Source organism: Rhinoderma darwinii, chromosome 4 (genome assembly GCF_050947455.1).
Source record: "Rhinoderma darwinii isolate aRhiDar2 chromosome 4, aRhiDar2.hap1, whole genome shotgun sequence".
Taxonomy (NCBI): Eukaryota; Metazoa; Chordata; class Amphibia; order Anura; family Rhinodermatidae; genus Rhinoderma; species Rhinoderma darwinii.
Window position 1 is genome coordinate 10753126 of NC_134690.1, and position 14660 is coordinate 10767785.

General features: G+C 38.5%; 1 protein-coding gene across 1 annotated transcript; it reads left to right on the top strand.

The window, feature by feature from the left end:
* Nucleotides 1-9327: 9327 nt before the first annotated feature.
* On the top strand, nucleotides 9328-10242 carry LOC142759625 (taste receptor type 2 member 8-like). Its single transcript, XM_075861992.1, has one exon. The coding sequence runs from the start codon at nucleotides 9328-9330 to the stop codon at nucleotides 10240-10242; it is 915 nt and encodes a 304-aa protein (XP_075718107.1).
* The last annotated feature ends 4418 nt before the right edge of the window (nucleotides 10243-14660 follow it).

The window sequence follows — 14660 nt, forward strand, 5'->3', positions numbered from 1 at the left end:
GAATTGGATGTATTTAGGTTCATTAGAGCCATCAAATTGAAGGTTTGGTTTGAGATACAACCAACTAATACGGTAGATCAAGATACTCGTCCAGAGCTGTCATTGAAAAAATTGGGTTTGTTTAATAAAAGTTTGTTTCAACCACCTATAACTTCTCATGCAATAGAAACTTTTAGAGAATTGGTACAGAAAGACATTAACACACTTAGGATTCAGACAGGTGAACATACGTTTAAGCAGCCTAATATGACCACTTCGGACATTACAGCATTAGATGAATTGATCCATAACCACGATCTCACGATAAAACCGGCTGATAAAGGCGGAGCAATCGTGGTTATGGATACAGATTTATATATGACAGAATGTAACAGACAACTATCAGATAGCAATGTGTATAGAATGTTAAAATGTGACCCTAGACAGGATATCAACAACAGGATTACTTCACTCATTAATACAGCATTGAATGAAGGCATTATAGATCAAATGCTATATAAATTCCTTATTGTAGAATTTCCTGTCACTCCTTGCTTGTATTTATTGCCTAAGATACACAAAAATCTTACTAACCCTCCGGGTCGCCCTATCGTTTCCGGTAGAGGTTCATTGATGAGCAACATTTCCATCTTTGTTGATAAGGTTTTGAGAGATTTTGCTATCAATGCTAAATCCTATATCAGAGACACCACTGATTTTTTACAAAAAATTAAAACAATTACTTTACCAGAGGGAGCCATTTTGGTCTCCTTCGATGTTACCTCTCTCTATACATCAATCAGTCATAACAATGGGCTTGATGCTATAAGACGCAAATTAATCACTTCAAATTATGACATTACTTCATGTGAATTCATTATGTCCCTGGTGGAACTTATCTTGACTTCCAATTATTTTTTATTCAATGATAGTTATTATATCCAATTAAAAGGAACAGCCATGGGGTCCAACATGGCTCCAACCTACGCCAATATTTTTATGGACACCATTGAGGAGATGTCGATATATGTATCCCACCACTTCTCACATGTGTTGAGGTGGTGGCGATACATTGACGACATTTTCCTCATTTGGACTGGTTCCAGTACTGCATTAACTGAATTTCATCAATTCCTTAATTCATTGGACGCTGATATCCAATTTACCATGACATATTCAATGGATAATATCCAATTTTTGGATGTCACAGTATTGATAGACAATAATACACTAATATCTAAAATGTATACCAAGGAGACTGATCGTAACACTTTATTAAGGTTTGATAGTTGTCATCCAAAAAATATGGTCAGATCTTTACCATATAGTCAAATGATCAGAGCTAAGCGAAACACTGACAAACAAGAAGATTTGGACATATCCTTAGATATCATGACTAGGAATTTTTTACAAAGGGGTTACCCCAAATCATTATTGTTGACACATAAGAATAAGATTCAAAATACTGCAAGAGATGGTTTGTTTCAATCAACCAAATCTCTGTCACATAAAAAACAGAAACGTATTCCTTTTATCTCGACATATAATGATGTAAGTGGAGATCTTTCAAGGATTATGAACAAACATTGGCCAATTATTAGGAATAGTTTTGGTCACATTGACGTATTAAACAACAATCCTTTGATGTCCTATAGACGCTCACAGAATCTACGTGACAGATTGGTAAAAACTAGGGTGTCAGGTGTAAGAAAAGGATCACAATCCATGCTTAAACCATTGAAACCTGGTAATGTCCCTTGTCATAGGTGTGTCAATTGTTCCCTGATGTGCAGGGGTAACACTTTCACCCATCCATTAACTGGACAACAGTTTAAGATTAGATACAATCTCACTTGTGACTCGGATTGGGTCATTTATGCCCTATGGTGTCCCTGTGGCCTTTTATACGTGGGGGAGACTACCTGTGCTTTTAAAACCCGTTTAAACAATCATCGCTTTTCAATTCGTAAAAAGAAACTGGATTTGCCAGTCGCTAAACATTTTTCAGAACATGGCCATAATGAAAGGGATTTAACATTCATGATCTTGGATCATATCCCGCCATTACAATATGGTGGTGATCGACATAGGGTTCTACATAAAAAAGAGTTGAGATGGATATTCTTATTGAACACACTGAGACCGTTTGGTCTCAATATAGAATTTGGTATAGATAGAATTGTAACCTGAGATACACACATTCTCCGCTCTATACTTTTAGTTTCTCTGACATTCTCTTCTCTGACAATACTAATGACACTTGTATGTTCATTATTTTAAATATTCTTTTTTGTGTAAAGAAATGTTTGATGAATTTTATGATTCTCATTCTTTTTTTGTATTTCTTTAGATCAGAACACCACTTCCAACGGAACTTCAGGATCTTGGATATTTGCTTCCAATAATAATAATATATAATAATAAAAAAAAAATTTTCATCGCTATATTATGTCTTCTTTGGTCCTGAGATGTACTAATAAAGTACTTATATATAAATATTATTCTAAATGAATTATTACTAGTCTCCTTTCTAGCTTCAGGTGATGTTGAGATATTATTACATTATTTATACTATGAAGATTTAATGTCGTCAATATGGTATTATTGGTCCGTTACACGTTAGGGGTTATCGGGATTGCCTGTGCACGTGAAAACGTTGCCAGTGGGTTCTGATATCCTTGGGAACAAGGTCGCTCTGAACACGTAATTGTGGACAGAGGCCTTTGTACCCACGTGTGGATCTTTAAACTGCCACCATAAAGTTGAAAAATGTTTTAAACGTTACACTTTACCAGTATATGATATCTCCATTACCACTAGTTGGAGCACTTAGTTGCATATCATTTATATGCTTCTGGTATATCTTGGACCTCTTTGGGCTATATCTAGCTTTGGTATTAATACGATAATGTCACTGGTTTCTGTGATCATGGATTTGTGGATAGGTTGCTTGGCAACCTAAGATACTGCCGTTCACATGACCATAGCAGTGGAACGCACTGGAACGCAATACATCATCATTGCGCTCCATATGCGTCCTGCTGCTTAGCAACTTTTTACTTCCGCCTCTGGGCATTACATCCTGATTGCCACGAGTGATACAGCTGAACAACACGCTGTATTCCTAAGGTTCTATATACCATTGTTACTCCTGAAGTTTTGATTGGTGAGTGGATATATGACGATATATTTCAACACTTCTGTTTGCATAAATGATTATGGCCTAATCAGTTGTTTTTAACCAGGGTTATATTATTTATTTTGATGCACATTATTGTATATGCACTAATACACTTTATGTATCATTTTACTGTTTATTTTTGATACCTTAAATTATTTATAACACATGTTTTCATACACGTATCACTGTAACTCATGATAATGAGACCAATTAAGTTTAATGGGCTCTACCCTATATATACTTTGAGTATTAGATGTGTCACTAGGCTTGAGAAAGATCCTAATGTAGGATTGAAACGTTGCTGTTATATTTGGATTGAATAAACCACCATTTTTTCAAATTGGAGTGCCGCAAAGTTTTTCTTTCTTCTATATATATATATATATATATATATTAAAAAAAAAGCTCATCAGATCAATACACCTTGATTTAGCCTGTGGATCTAATGGTGATATACAAGGACCGTAACAATTTTTTTTATTCCTTCTTGGCAGCTTCAAATTGGATTAATATTCTCTACAGAACTGATCATGGATTAGGATTAGGAGTCGTGGTCACACCAGAGCAAGATATTATGGGGAAATGTTTGGAGGAATGGGGAGGTTTAGAGGCGGTGGGAATGCTTGCCCAGTATTGTACATTTTTTCTTTCAAGTATGGAATATGCAAACTAGATTTGTTTCATGGAACATGAGAGGGACAAATGATTTTTATATTCTCAATAAATGGTCAACATCTATAATTTTTCTCCAAGAAACTCATTTATTATATCGAAGTTTATACCCATGTTGGAAAGGACAGAGATATAATTCAGTTTGTTCTAGTTATTCACAGGTGTTTCTATATTTATACACGGTAGATTGGGTTTTTGATTGATTGTCAAATCTATTAATAAATGTTATATTGTTTTATTGTTATATACTGTTATTGTTTTTTTTATATATAGGACTATTAACAGTAGGAAATATATATTTACTTCAATATCTATCCAGTAACTATTTACTTATGAGGAGATATATGAATTTGTAAAATGTGTTCTTTTTTTGTATTAATGGATTTTCAACAATTTTATGTATTCAAAGTTTATGGATTTAGGTTTGGATGAATTCAAAGAGGCACTTAATTCTAAAAACAGCATGAATGTATGCACAAACATAATTGGTTAGATATATGGAGGAATTGCAATCCTAATGCACCCCATTTGTCTTGTTTTTATAAATGGTAGAACTCAGTGTCGAGTTTACATATGATCTTTTGCAATAGCTCCTCTCTGGGTTTAGTTAGAATCATTAGATTACCTTCACATCATGCCATAAGAAATGTTGATTTGGACCTATCATATAGGGTCAAGTATAAATTATGAAAATGTAACCCTTTTCCGCCATCTAATGTATATAGACGGCGGAGGTCAGCTTGTGGAGCAAGGAGCGGGATGACGGGCACCATGTACTTCAGTAAGGGATCGCGCTGGTTTAACTCCTTATATGCCACGGACAAAAGTGAATGTGGCCTATAAGCATATAAGCCTTTAGAAACAGGGGGGCCCTGTGACATTGCATCGACCCCCTGTGACGCGATCGCGGGGTTCCGATGGTTGGCATGGTAGCCTGAGGGCCTAATGAAGGCCCCCAGGTGTGCCATCTTTATAGTCCTGTGGAATAACTTATTCAGGGTTTACCGGAAGACATAATCAATTGAAAAGCAATATGCCATAGTCGCTTTGAGAAATGCTGAGCATAGTCTGAGGGAAGGTTTCTCTTTGTGGTGTGCAGTGTACCTTGAAAGACATACAAGAATGTATGTTATAGACAATGACATGGACAACCTTGATTGACCACAAAACAGAAGAACAAATTTATCAGCGTTTGTTCCAAGTAGGACAGAGTGGATAAAACGTCAAACTCTTCAAACCATTGATGTTATTTTCAGTGATGAGGTTTTATTAATTGATGTCCCAAAGTCATTATGAATGTAATGGAATTTCCAAAGTGGCAGTTTCCATTGAGACAATCACTTAGCATGGAGAAACTGATATCATCAATGTCAGTGGTGAACCTGTCTACGATACAAACTACCTGGAGAAGATCCCCAATCAGAGAAGGTGATCATGAACGAGCTTGTGGTTACAATGGCTACAAATATTTATGTCTCTGCTGTTAATAATTAGAATAGTCATATTCCTGTTCCAGAATATTTTAGGAATTAATTATCCGCACCAACAACAAATAACATTACAAATGTCTTCTGTTGGTGTTACTCACAAATCCCCAAGGCAAATGGATATCCAGACTCTCAGTGTACTTCTCTCATGAACCAAGAGCATTCGAACATCCAGATTTGAGCAAGATCGAATTGGAGAGTGGACAAGTACTTAATGTTCACTGCAAAGCCACACCAGCCAAGTTTCAACATAATCTCCAAAGCAGAAATATCATTATTATTGTTTCTACTAATATAAATTGATATGATATATGTTGAATGTCTTAGGCTTACATCTGTGTCAGAGGCTCTGTTGCAGATTCCGTCATACTTGATGGGAAAAAAAGCACAGCCTGTAGTGCTATACTTACAATGAAAACGATGGACGCTACGATGGAACAGGCACTGCAGCGTGGTTCACATTTATAATAGAATCCAAATACACAGATGTAAATGTCACAATGGGTGTGTGGATCCACTGGGCCGTACCGCCGTAGCGGGATAGCAGCTGGCCAACAGGATACCAAGTAAATGTCTATTGTTTGAATAAGGGTATCTGTGGTAATTCAGACAGTAGCGATGGTAGGCTCGGATGGGACCTTGGCAGCAGGCGTAATATATGGCACATCATGACTCCAACTCTCTATGACACAGGAACAAGGTAGCATGGGATACTGGATACAGGTAGCAGGTACGGGAACACTGGGAACTGGAAAACACTAAGGGACCATTTGCAAAGACTAACACCGGTAAACACAACAATCCTCAGGCAATGAAGGAAGTTGCAGAGCCCTTCTTATAATTCAGTGTGATCATGGACTGATTTGACATTCTATTCAGGTGCGCACGCTGGCCCTTTAAGGCCAGGCACAAGCTTGCACACGAACCCTACGGGACACAACAGAGTGAAGCGAAAGTGAGCGTTGGCATCTCCTGAGGAGGAGATGTGGGCCAGCATTCACTAATCCATGGCTGCGGACGTCGGGGGGTGAGTAATTCTGATGGTCCGCGGCCATGGGTATCACAGTATCCCCCCCTCTTACACCCCCTCCTCTTGGGGCCAGAGCAGGAGAGAAACCTCTCCACGGGGGTAGGAGCATTGAGATTCTCATCTAGTTCCCGGGACCTCTCTTCTGGACCAAACCCTCTCCAATACACCAAATAAAAAGTTCTTCCTCCTACTTTCTTGGTGTCCAGGATCTCCTTAACCTCGAATGTACCACTGGGGGCAACTGCAGGATTAGGATCCCGCCATAGCGGGATAGCAGCTGGCCAACAGCATACCAAGTAAATGTCTATAGATAAGTAAGGCGGATAGGAGCAACACAAGTGCAGATTACCAAATAAATGGTTGGTGCTAAGCTTCAAATGATAGGAGTGACTTCTCCCCATATGATGTATAACAAAAAGACAAGAGCATAGAAGAAGTTTATTCATCCAACAACTGCAACGTTTCACTTCCTCAATGGAAGCATTTTCAAGCAAGCAGTGATAGTATCACACAAGTATAAATACAGAGAACACATTTCAAAAAACAAGGGTTGTGAATAATAGCAATTTATACAAAATATATAAACCATACAGGTATAGTATGATCTAATGTTATATGTTTTTCCTGTAGTGGGATGTGTAAAGACATTGCCTTTAAGCATAATGGCACAGTTATCACAAGACAAGCAGGGGAAACAACCCCTCTGTGTCACATCTGGGTTCGCACCCCTGCTAAGACTACTTTTCTTGCTGACATCCGTCATGACAAGTCTGTCCCTAAGGTTATGGGGCCTTCTATAAGAAAATAATGGAGGGGATTGAAATTCAGTTACCCTATCATAATAATTCCCAAGAATTCTCCAATGTCTTTTGATAATCCTTCCTACGTTAGGACTGCACATACTATATGTTGAAACCATAGGAAGTCTAACAGTTTTATGTTGGTTCTTTTTCAAACCTTGGCGGAGCTGACTCCTATCCATCAACTTCACTGTTTCCAGATGTTTTTCCAGGAGTTTTTTTGGGTATCCTCTTTCTCGAAATTTCCCTATCATCTTATTGAGGTTATTATCCAAACTAGTGGGGTCATCCACAATACATTTCACTCTCAATAGTTGGCTGTATGGTAAGGATTTAATCATTCCCTTAGGGTGATGGCTATCAAAGCTCAGCAGATTATTACAATCTGTCTGTTTAATATGCAAATCTGTCATTAATCTATGGTCTTGAATGCTAACCACAGTATCCAGAAATTGAATGTGAGTACTAGAGGCCATCATCGTGAACTTAATGTCCAGGTCAATATGGTTCAAAAAATCAAAGAACAGGTCCAGATCTGATAGATCTCCAGTCTGTATGAGGAAGACATCATCTATGTATCGCCACCACTCCAAAACTGAAGTGAAGTGGTGGGATACATAGACCGATGTCTCCTCCATGTCTGCCATAACAATATTAACGTATGTGGGGGCCACATTTGACCCCATCGCCGTACCTCTAAGATGTATAGATTAATGTATACTGGCATTTTGCTCTTAATAAAGATGGTGGTACACGGCACATTTTACCTAGTAATGATTGCATGGCCGGAATGGCCTTTTTCAGTTGCTGTATTTAATTTGGACACCATGTTGTTGTACTTTGTCATGGCAACCTTGGAACATGAGGATGGCCTTACCCAATAGACAGCCAGGATGTGGGCATGTGCTGTCCGGCGTGTGAAACGCCCAGATTTAAGTAATTCGCACATGAGTCATTCAGTCCATGAGGTTTGCATTCAACTCAGTGTGGTGAGTGTCAGCTGTTTTTAGTTATGTTTTATGGTTTAATCACTAATGACACCTAATCTACAGAACATACGTGTTTACATGGATATAGTAGATAATACACATTTGTAATTTTCATTATTATATGTCCTGATGAGACTCTTAAATCACATGTTTTTTTGTACATGGTCACATTGTTACATTGTGCGATTTTGATATGTTTTGTATAAAGTGCTATTAATCACAACCCTTGTTTTTTGAACTGTGTTCTCTGTATTTATACTCGTGTGATACTATCACTGCTTGCTTGAAAATGCTTCCATTGAGGAAGTGAAACGTTGCATTTGTTGGGTGAATAAACTTCACTTTTTTTCGTGAGTGCTGCTTCCATGCTCTTGACTTTTTGTCTATAGATAAGAGTACCTGCGGTAATTCAGACAGTAGCGATGGTTACGCTTGAATGGGACCATGGCAGCAGGCGTAATATATGGCACAACACGACTCCAACTCTCTATGGCATAGGAAAAAGGTAGCACAGGATACAGGATACAGGTAGCAGGTACTGGAAAACTGGGAACTGGAAAACACTAAGGTACAATTTGCAAAGACTAACATGGGTCTCCTGAGGAGGAGATGCGGGCCAGCGCTCACTGATCCATGGCTGCGGCCGTCGGGGGGTGAGTAATCCCGATTGTCCGTGGCCATGGGTGTCACAGTAAACACAGCCTTAGGTGTTCAGGAAAGGGTTTTTAACCTTTCCTTGTATCAGTAAGTATGGAATTTTTCACTAATATTTTGTACATTTTATCACTTTTTAGTGATTTGCTTTTGATTTTACTGTAATGACTCGCCAGGTGAAGATTACCCTTGATTCAGGTTGCGAGTTTGCATATTTTGACCAAAATATCAACTAATATCTCTGGTAAGAATTCATAACATTTCCATACATGTATCTTTCAGCACGTATTTATAAAATCCTTCCACTGTTCCATTAAAAACATTCAAATAGAACTATATTTGTTGTTTGTAGATTGGTAGACAAATACTATGCAAAACATGAAACAAATAATCCTATGTCTATTCCACCCTGGTATCAGCTGAAGTCACCAGAGATACAGACTGACTCGTCCATAATACATGTAGGATATCTGGTGGTGGCTACTTACAGAGAAGCTGAGATTTCAGATAACAGAACACGATCCTTTAATATAAGATGTATACTGAAGAATTGGTTTCACACTATGTTATTCTCCTCATAGTCATCCTCGGGTTGCTGCTAAATGGATTTATTGTCATAGTAAACTTGTTTTGGTGGCTAAAACGTCAAACTATCCAAACCATCGATGTTCTTATTACTGGCTTGGGTCTGGTGAGGATCGTACTACTAAGCGTATATACACAAGAAATTATTTTTTTAATATCTGGCCATTCACTGATACAAATTGATGCATTTCCTGACTATGTATTCACCTCTATAGTGTGTATGAACTGCTGCAATCTGTGGTGGGGCTCAGTGCTTTGTGTCTTCTACTGTGTGAAGATCACGACACACAACAACAGACTCTTCATGAGACTCAAGATGAACATCTCCAAGCTGGTCCCCTGGCTGCTTCTCATCTCACTGGTCATCTCCTTTCTCTCCAGTTTGCCTTGTAAATGGGTTATTTTTTCTATTGACGTTGTTAATGGCACCGACGATGGAAACAGAACCATGGAAACAAATGTAGTCAATATGTTTCTCATCAGCTTTGCTGGATCCATCATACCATTCATGATAGTTTGTGTTTCGATTTATCTGATCATATTGTCGCTCCTGAGACACACCAGAAATATGAGCAGCAGAGATTCCGGCTTCAGTGACGCTCAACGAGACATTCACCTCAGTGTCATTCGGAACATGATCTCTTTTCTCTTGTTTAATGCTCTGTATTTTGCGGCTGGCACCATGTATGCTCTAAGTGTATATTTAAAAATCCCTGCACTTAGTTCATTCTGTATTTTTTGCAATTATGCCTACATAAGTCTACACTCTTTTTATTTTATTCTTAACAATCAAGAGTTGAAAAATTCCTTCCTTGTCGTCTGCTCTTGTACTTGGTTAGGAAGTTTGAAGAAACAAACCCCTTAAGGTCACTCATTTCAATCTATTGCATCTGTTATGTCATTGACTGTATGGAAAGGAGAACTAAAAATTATATATAATTTGACACAATTGTGTTTGCTTTGGTGTACTATATCTTTAATTCAAGTGAATTACTGTATGTCCTTTTCTGATTATTTTTCAGTCACAAAAATTACTGTATGGAAAATGTATAAAGAAGAAAGGCAAGTGTGAACGAGGAAAACAAAAATATGAAAATGCATAAAAAAAATAAAAGCTATTATATTATTATATCTTACCTTCTTCCCTTAAACACAGGTAAGCATAAGATTATTTTTTTCCTAAGTTGTTTTTGCAGGGGATTCGCACATCTGCTATTTGTTGCAGTTTTTGCCTTTTCATTGGATTTAATGGGAAAACCCCCAACTAAAATATCAGCCACTACGCAAATACAATTGACATGCTGCGGATTTAAAAATCTCACCACAGGCAAATTTCAGAGGATTTTTTTCCACTTATCATTTACGCAGCGTGTGGATAAGATTTGTTCAAAACTCATTCGCTCCTCTGCTAACTGTATTATGCTGTGGATTTTCCGCAACGACATACGTTGCATAGAGACCTCAGTATTTACACAACGTGTGAACTCGGTTTCGGTGTTCAGGACCCCTCTCATTAGATCATTGTTTTTTTTAAATGAGAATCATGCTTACCTACAAAAATATTTACCAGGTTCTCAGCCACATTCTATTTTGGTATACATTTTCAAGATAGAGGTAGCATTGTGTAAAACACAAGGAAAATGGGGAATTGTTATGTACAACAATGAGACTGTATCTTATTATTCAGACTTTTCTAAAAAAAAAATGCAACCTCATCAGATCCAATACACTTTGATTTAGCCTGCGGAGCTAAGGATCATACACAAGGATATTATATATTTTTTAATAATGGATTAGGATTAGGAGTCTTGGTCACACCAGAGACTTTCTACGCTTTGGTTTAGAGAGATAGTAAGGGGAAACATTTGGGGAACAGGGGGAGGAGGAGGTTTAGATGGGTGGGAATGTTTGGCCAGCATTGTTTATTGTTTATTTATTCTATGAAAGATGCAAACTAAAATTGCTTCATAGAACATGGGAGGTACAGATGATTAGCTGACGAGATTTGACATTTTTGATTTTCTCAATAAATTATCACCATCCATAATATATCTCCAAGAGACACATATAACACATCAAAGTTCATACAGTTTTACTTGCATGTTGGAAAATGCTGAGATTTGATTCAGTTGGTCTCGTTATTCATGGGGCTATATATATTTATACATGATAGAGTGGGTTTTCTACCCATTGTCACTTCTATTGATAAATTTAGTTGTTATGTTATTTTTATACGGGACTATTAACAGTAGCAAATATATATTTGATACAGAATATATATCCTGCCACCATTCACCTATATGTTGATATATAAATTTTTTAAATTTGTTCATTTTTGTATTTGTAACAATTTTATGTATTTAAGATTGGATAAATTCAAAGGAATACTTAATTCTGAATACAGAATTAAATTTTTTTTTTTTTTAAATGTATGCACAAACATAATTGCTTAGATATTTGGAGGAAATGCAATCCTAATGCATGACCGTTGTCTTGTTTTTCTATATCGTATAATAAATTGTCCAGCTCTTCTCTGTAACGTTCACTGCCACGGACCGTCGTGCTTACCTGCCCCACAACGGCCGCGGCCATGGACAAGTGAGTGGCGGGCGGCATCTCCCTCCTGAAAGACGCCAGCACTCACTTCTGCATCTCTGCACTTGTTCCCGTAGGGTGCTCGCGCCCGGCCTTAAAGGGCCAGTACACACACATGAGGAAAATCTGTAATTAGCCCATGATCACCCTGGACTATAAAAAGGGCTCTGTCCTTTCATTCATTGCCTGAGCATTGCTGTGTTTACCTGTGTGAGTCTTGCAAGTGGTTCCTTAGCGTTATCCTGTTCCCTGTGTTCCCATACCGGCTACCTGTATTCTGTATCCTGTGCAACCGTTGTTTCTGTGCCTTAGAAAGTTGGAGTCATGTTGTGCCACCGGTAACGCCTGCTGTGTTACACCATGCCTGGTGTCTGCTGCCAAGGTCCCATCTGAGCCTAGCCGTTACTACTGTCTGAACTGCTACAGGTACCCTTGTGTTTGGACTATATAGACATTGACTTGGTACGCTGTTTGGCCAGCTGCTATCCCGCTACGACGCTACGGCCCAGTGGGTCCAAATACCCACAGATCGTGACATTCTCACATTTTAGGTAGAAATATAAAAAGAAAAAATCATCATTATAGCTTTTGCTAATAATCAATTGTCAATATTATATGTTCATGCTATATATATATATATATATATATATATATATATATATATATGTACACTTTGCCTCTGAAATGTATTTCATATGATCCTTCTAGCTAAGGATTGTTCTTAGACAGTATTTTCTGAATATGAGACTGCTGGCCCCCTTACCAGGCCTTTAAGGCCATTCTGAGATAAGACTGTCAAGTTTACTGAAGACAGACATGATATTCTAGACAAAATAAAGCTTGTACATAGAATGATGTGCTATTAGCATGCATTTCTATTGTGGCCAAAAACTTGTAAGGTGGTTCATTGATAGCAGATACCCAGAAAAGACCTTTAAAAGGCGAATGTAAAAGTCAATCTTTAGATCTGCCGTCTAACTCTGAAGAGGTTCTCCGTGGCCATATCTTTCTTATTTCTTACTTCTCTATCTCTCCCTTATTAATGTAACCTTACTTATTAAATAAACCTTCTATTTAATTTAATCAAGAGACAAGAGTTTATTCAAGATTTCCTTATCATCGGTAATTGAGGAGATTGTGAAACCAGATCAGTCAGAATTTATGCCATACTGTATAGCAGCCATGCAGGGTTACTGCAGCCCTCTCACTCGAATAGGAGCATTGTTGCAGTACTGCAGTACAACCACTATACTGTGACCGGAGCCATCTGCTTCCGACACCGACCACTGAATAACTTCCGGTGCCCAGAGGCAGCCAGATGAGTTGATTTGAGTTGGGTCCGGGTGTCGGACCCCCACTGATTATATACTGTATACTTTGATTCTATTCAGTATGAAAAACTGCACCCTGTCTAGACAACCTCTTTAATGTGAATGTAATAACATTTCTAAAGTAACAGCTCCCATTTACACAATCGCTTAGTATGGAGAATCTGATACCATTAATGTCAGTGGTGTACCTCTCTACAGTACAAACTGCCTGTACCGGAACCCCAATCAGAGAAGGTAATTTGTGAACTAGCCTGCAGTCACAATGGCTACAAATATTGCCCCATGAGCAACAAATTCTGCCTAGCATTACTGAAGGTCCCTGAGTCTTCTTAACTCGGCGTGTGTGTCACCACCAACTTCATATCTTCAAGTTTATCCTCCAACAACTGACATTCCATGCGGTCAGTGTTTAGAACTAAGCCTAAGTACTTAATAATAGTAATTGGGCCCTCAGTTTTAGCTGGAGCCAGGGTAACCCCAAAATTAGCAGAAATTTGTTCCATGGTATGCAACAAGACCGAATAAACCCTTGAACCTGTCGGGATGGACCAGCAACAATTGAAACGCTTCTTCAATATCCATCTTTGCTAACATAGCACACTTCTCAAATTTATGCACACATGCTAACACTGCATCAAACGTAGTGTATGAGCCTTTGCAAATGTCAGGATCAATTCCGTTATTCACCGACATGCCTGCCGGAAGGGACAGATGGTAAATCATCTGGAATTTGTTAGGCTCCTCATTGGGCACTAAATCTAACGGGGAAATATTCAACCCGGAACCTGCTGCTGTGCGCTAGCTGCTGACTGCTCCATGAAAGAGCTGACCCACCACTCTAGGCGCCGTCATTACTCATATCCAAAGACTGATGTCTTTTTGATCCACACGCCAGAAAGAATGGACAGCCTTCCTTTGCTTAAAATGCTCATCATATATAAGTCATGCCGTGCCCCCATACACCCTGTACGCCTCCCCCACAGAGTCTAAATAAAAGAACAGCGCTGAACAGTTTCCAGAAGCTTTCTCACCTATTACATTAGTAAAATGGCAAATGCTTGCAGCCAGTTAGAAAAATGTATGCGGAATAAGCCTATACCACCAACGTTTCCCCTTTTCCTTTTTACGCTTATCCAGTATAACCTGGTCAAGAATATTTTTTTCTTAGGGGAAAGGGAATTTTTTTTAGATCTTTAAATCGCCCCCAACGGCCCCTTGAAACACATATACACTTATCCCTGTGCCGCATCCGCTAAGCACACCTCATCCGCTGCTTTCATCTTAGCAGCCGCTCCTAATCTATAGGTGGAAGGAGTCTGCTTCCCCTCACCTGATGCCGCCGAAAGCCCAACTCCCC